Raw genomic sequence first — 6,000 nt, 5'->3', positions numbered from 1 at the left:
ACGTCACCAGAGCGCAGTTGGAGGCCCGAGGATTTGGGATTCCAATGTGAATTGTTTAGAAGGATCGGCTTGTTTTAACTGGAAGACTGGAGACTTTTTATCCACGTGAAATCATTTTACCGTAAAACAGATAAGTCTCCACATCTTCAACTTCGAAATTCTGGTGGAATGCAACGAGACAGTTTATAAATGAAGAAATTACCGGATGGTGGCCGCATAGTGAAAATGGCGGCGAGTACGAAATGAAGTACTAATGGTACTAGGCAACGATGTGTCGTCTATCGTTGGCCGAGATTTGTCGACAAGCAGGCGTTATGTTGTTTTTTGGTGCGAGCCTTTAGCTGTCCTATGTATATCATGACTGTTACTGTATTAAGATTTTCGTGGTTTTACTACTAGTGGATAAGTCGCCGCAAGGTTTAAATTTCAATTCGGCTGGTTCGACGAGTCCTTGGGGAAGTTTGGTCATCATCGATTTAAAATGAACTCCACAAAGGCCAAAGACAAGGACAAGGTTTCAGGTAAGATGTGATCGCCTTGCATTTTAACTCATTGATCGCCTCCGAGCTCGGGAATTTTCTAAAACACTACAACGGAAATCCTTGATGCCAAATCTGTAAATGTGTTTTTGAAAAACCGAGTAAGCTCATAGCTTACTTGTTGGATATTAATTAACTAACTGATGAAGTGTTACGCAGAAATGAACCGCTTTTTATGCGATTTTAAACGTAGAACTATACAATTTTTATCCTTCCTTGATGTTTGGAAAACGAAATTATTGCAAACTTTTTTAATCCTGTTTGTGAGACGCGGTAATTTAGGACGTGGAGTCACTAGACTTCAATGTGTTGAATTGAGTACACTTAGCGAGCCAAATACGATAATCTCGAACATACATTACATTTGAGCCAAATTAGTTTTTCAAAAATATCCATAAACAGTCAATTTAATGGGACACTGTTTAATGATTCTTCTGGAAGCGACTAAAAGGAGTATTTTGAAAGCAAGGTCAAGGCGTCTCATAAGGTTAAGACTAATTTACCGACATTTTTCGTGCAGCTCATGTTTTCCTGTTAACGCTAGCTCAAATTTGATTGCTATATTTGTTATTTTATGATAAACGTTTACGTTACATTTACAGCCGTGTTAACTGGAAAAAAATAATTGACACTGGAAAAAGAATAACGATTATCTGCCGTCAATTGACGAAGCAAATCGATGAATAATTTTTGCTATCGAACGCTTTACAAAGGCCGCGATTCATGGCGTTCGAGCGGGTCTTTCTCCTTTTTCGCCTTCTAGAATTTTTTTGACGTGCGTTCGGAAAGGTGATTTCTACCTTTCAGTCTACAAATTAGCTGAATGATTTAATGTGTAGTTAAAATCTCAAAATAGATCCAGGGTGAAATGTATCGACGAGTCATATAGCAAATAAACAAAGTCATCAAACGAAAGATGCCCGTAACAAAGAAATTCAAGGTTTTAGTTTGGTCCAATGTAATGATAACTAAATTGTTCACTCGTAAGTTTCGATTACTTTCATTTGCTCGTTTTGTTTTGTTTTTAAATAGTTATTTCTTCATATGAGATTGTTAGGCTTTGGTCATGTTATTCGTGTGCTAAGGTCGAAATTTGCATTTGAAAGGTTTCAGGGTACATAAAGTTCCAGGTCCCCAGCTCGATCATGTGAGTCTCATTTTAGAAGCCCGACTCCTCATTCTATGATATTCTTTTCTTTTAACAGAGGCATGTTGTATGGCCTTCACTCCACAGAGCTCGCCAACCCGTGTAAGTACAATCTCTTGTGTTATCTGTTTCGCCACTTCAAAGCTTCGAAAGAAGCTATATAACATTCACAACTCGCGGGACAGTTGCACCTTCCAACATCTTTCATTTGGAGTCAATGGAATTTATTGGATCCACGCTCACAATGCGTAATTTAGGTCATCGTTTTAATTACGTGAATTGTCCAAGTTTTGTTTTTGACCTTGCCATTGTCAGATTACTCCGTTGATTGAAGAATAGCTAAATAGAACGCAATGTTAGTAAGCACAGCCTAAGTTAATTTCGAATCTCACACCAAGTTCGAAAGATTTGTTTACATAAGTTGCAAGATTCGATCGCTAGATGTTTAGTTGACTTTGTCGATTTCCAAAGCGTGGAGGACACTCGCTTCATCCGTGTCACGCGATCGAATCTGTCGAACGAGAACTTTCGAATCGTTCATCAAGGAACCCAGTCTAGATGAAATGAAAATATTTCCGAGGTAAAATCCAGCTGCCCTCTGCATATTTATACACCTCTGGTCTGATTAACGACTTAGGGTTTGTTTGGATGGAGTTTGTAAATAAAGTTGGCTGGCGTGTCGATATCTAGGCGAACCTCTGTTGTTTTGGTAAACTCGGATCTTATCTTTACAAACGGCTCTCTCCCTCCTTTATTGTTGTTTGGCTGTTATATTAGCAAACTTTGAAACAAAATCCTGATTTTATTTTTTATTTTTTACCATCCATGATCGTAATGCCACATGATCTGCCATCATTTGGCTTTGTTTAGTTTTTCATTTCATAACTTATACATGCCATCCTGCTTCACATTCAAAACATTTTGTGATTAATCTTTTAGATCACTCTTTATCCTATGTTTTTCTGGTCATGTATTGAAATTAAAGCACAACCAAAGTTTCTTCTCTTTCAGATATTATTTGGAATTTTTGCATGCCTTTTGCAGCATGTTTTAATTCTTACATGCCTCCTGTTTTATTGTCTGATAGCTTTAAATTTATTTTATCAAAAATTTGATGACCAAGATGAGACCATCAGTTTTTCAAGACTTAGCCCAATTTATTTTTCTGTGGAATTCAGATATTCCATTTCGGGGGTATGGGTAACAGACTTTTGTCTGGCAATATCACAGAAGTGACGTCACCTCCAAAAACTTATCACTTTAAAACTAGGTAGTCTTTGGTTGAACCAGTAAAAATAAGCTATAGTTAGTATTGTTAATAGAATGGTTAAGGGCTCATGTGGTCCTTGTCAAGAAAAATCCAGCCCCATAATGAACTTGAAAGAATATGACTATGTACGTTCAGCTTGACCTTGGTTGTAAATAAAAGAAAAATAAGTATTGTCACAAGGTCTGAAAAAAAATTTTGTAAGCGAAGCTTTCGACTGTATCACGCAGTCTTTATCAGCGATTAAACTTGCATTGAAAAGTCTTCATCCAGCGATTGAACTTGAATAGAGTTTGCATTTTTATACTGCACAGGTCTTCTTTTCTTGAGCAAATATCATTTTATTATTTTAATAGTTAGTGTTTTTTGTGTGTTTTTTAGGTGCAAAGGAAATTAAATTATTTTTTTGTTAAAAATATCCTAAGAACCCTAAGGTGTTGGCCATACCAGAGGTTTGACTGTATATGAAAACTTGAAAGTAATGGTTGGAAAAATTGGACATGTTCATATCTGACTGTATAACCAGATTAAATTGTTTATCTGTGCATAGTCTCCCTTTTAAAAGGAGCATTTAATGGTTGATATTAGGGGGGGGGGGGGGGGGGAAGGATGACATTTAATTAAGAAACTTGTGGCTCTCTAATAAAAATATTACTATCAGTGACTACACAATCAAGACAGAGCTATGCCAGTATTTGCTCTTAAACACACCAATCTCGCTCATTCCTGTCAGATCTGTGCTGCCTGGAATGGGTGAAATATGTCTGAGATGACTTTTACACTTCTAAACCATAACAACTATTCACCTTAGTGTCGGTAGCCATTGGTGGATATTTACCTCGCCGCTTCATGGCTCAGTAAATATCCACCACTACAGGGTTCCTACGGGCCCTGGAAAAACCTGGAAAGTCCTAGAATTTAATTGTGGCACTTTCTAGGACTGGAAAGTCCTGGAAAAAGACTACCAGTCCTGGAAAGTCCTGGAAATCTGTTAAACTCAAGTAACAACTGAATTCTGAAATAACATTTATTTATAAGAAATGTACAGACAGTAAGGAGAATTATAATATTGAGATCTTCGAAGTGAAAGGGTTAATAAGTGATTTTTGGAGTCCTGGAAAAATCAATCTGAGTCCTTGAAAAGTCCTGGAAAATTGTTTGTGAAAAAGGGTACGAACCCTGCCACAAGCCACCTCCAATTTTGGTGAATAGTTGTTGATAATAAGATTATCTTCCTGTTATACAAACCCAAAGTTAGTTACCTAGGATGACTGCACAAAATTATTTTACACTATTCCATATATTGTAGTAGTAAAATTTATTTAACTCGTTTTTACTGATTTTTCTATTTCTTTCCTAGGGTGGGGAGGTGATATTTATTACGTACTCAGACGATTTTCCACTGCCTGATAATGGAGATTTTTACATGGTATTTGAAGGAAAGAGTCAGCGACATGTAACCACAGCACAACAAATAAATGCATATACGCTACGTGCTGTTGTGCCAGGTATAAAATTCATGTACATGCATATGTTGTGGTACAATTTTACCCTTGGTAAAAAAGGTAAAGTCTGTGTCCGAGCCTAAGTGGCCCAGACAGCCGGAGCTTATCCCGGTTTCTGTAGCATTAAGCGACTAGGAGTATTGCTCTCCCCCCTGGTGGGATGCTAGTCCATCGAGGGTTCCCCAGTGTAGTTCGCCGGTACCCATTTATACACCTGGGTGGAGGGGCACTGTGGGTAAAGTGTCTTGCCAAGAACAAACGCGTGCCCCGCCAGGTCCGACCGGGCCATTCGCTCGGAGCCAAGCGCGCTAACCATTAGGCACCCGCCTCCCACTTTTACCCTTGGTACAACCTGGTATTTTCTTTTATTTCATATTCATTATCATATATTTCCATACACCAGAACAAAGGAAAATACCCAACTGTACCAAGTGTAAAATTGAACCACACCATATATACGTCGTTCAAACCTCTCTGGTTTAAAATTTTTCAATCCAATTTGATCTTCACTTTTCATTGTTCCATGTTCCATATTTTAACCTGAAACAAAGGGAAAATAAGTCAAACTGGTTTGAAGAATTTTAAAGCCAGTGTTGTTTAAATGAACCAGTGTGCTATTCAAGTTAACAAGAGCGTTATTTAGGCTAAACGATGGCAGTGAGGTTTAAGCTAACATAAGTGCTAATTAGATTTGTAAGCTTACAGGAGTGCTATTGTGTGTGGGGGGATTCCTGTTGTTGCTTGTCTCCTGCCTGCCATCCACCATGTTTGAATCACTAGAGTTACAGTTCTGGTGACCCATCTGTGTGACTCAGGCTCGGATTTGACTTGGGCTCAGATTTGACTCAGATAAAGGATTTACTTTGTCAGTGAAAGTAGCACACTCCTTATGCTTACAAGTTTCTTTTCAATCCTATTTTAGATCATGACCAGGCCGAGAGAGTCTCCACTTACTGTATACTGTGCCCAAGAAAGCAAACTGGGATCTCTTTCGTCGCACAAATTTTTGTACTTGCTAGAAACAGAACAGATCATTGCACAACTTTTGGCAGACAGTGCATCTGACAGCAAGCTTTTTGAATGCCTGGCATCTTTGTCAGTGATATCAAATAGTATATCCAAGGAACTTAAAGACACATTAGATTCCAGAATAACAAATGCATTTGAGTTTCTGGATTTGTCTCCTACTTGGTCATTATTTGGTGAAAATGGAATGGACAATTATCAGAACACAAATGGTAAGTGATTAGCTGTTTTTTACTTTTGAGTATTTTGGCATTTGTACACTGTATGTCTCAGATGAACTGCTTAAATATACCAAAAGTAGTTGATGAAACATGGCACGAAAAATTGGCTTTGCTCACTTTTGACTCGCGTCAAAGGTGAGACAAATATGGATGACTATCTTTGACACAGATGTCAAAGGTACATGCAAGTTCTTTGAAATCGCATTTGTCGCATTTGGAGCAAATGTTTGACCATACCTTCTGCAAATAGCAAAGAAATAATCACAACACTATAGAGTCACTAGTTGCAAAAATA

At 37.9% G+C, this 6,000-nt stretch overlaps 1 protein-coding gene across 1 annotated transcript in view; it reads left to right on the top strand.

The window, feature by feature from the left end:
- Nucleotides 1-6,000, top strand: part of LOC144663315 (uncharacterized) — a 36,158-nt gene continuing 30,158 nt past the window's right edge. Inside the window, 5 exon segments of the mRNA XM_078524214.1 lie at nucleotides 1-521; nucleotides 1,745-1,788; nucleotides 4,314-4,461; nucleotides 5,381-5,406; nucleotides 5,408-5,696. Coding sequence (XP_078380340.1) covers nucleotides 482-521; nucleotides 1,745-1,788; nucleotides 4,314-4,461; nucleotides 5,381-5,406; nucleotides 5,408-5,696 — 547 coding nt within the window. The 5' untranslated portion in view covers nucleotides 1-481.

The sequence above is a fragment of the Oculina patagonica genome, chromosome 1 (assembly GCF_052425735.1).
Source record: "Oculina patagonica isolate OP01 chromosome 1, crgOcupat, whole genome shotgun sequence".
NCBI lineage: Eukaryota > Metazoa > Cnidaria > Anthozoa > Scleractinia > Oculinidae > Oculina > Oculina patagonica.
The sequence above is the reverse complement of the archived record's forward strand: the minus strand, read 5'-3'. Positions and strand labels throughout refer to the sequence as shown.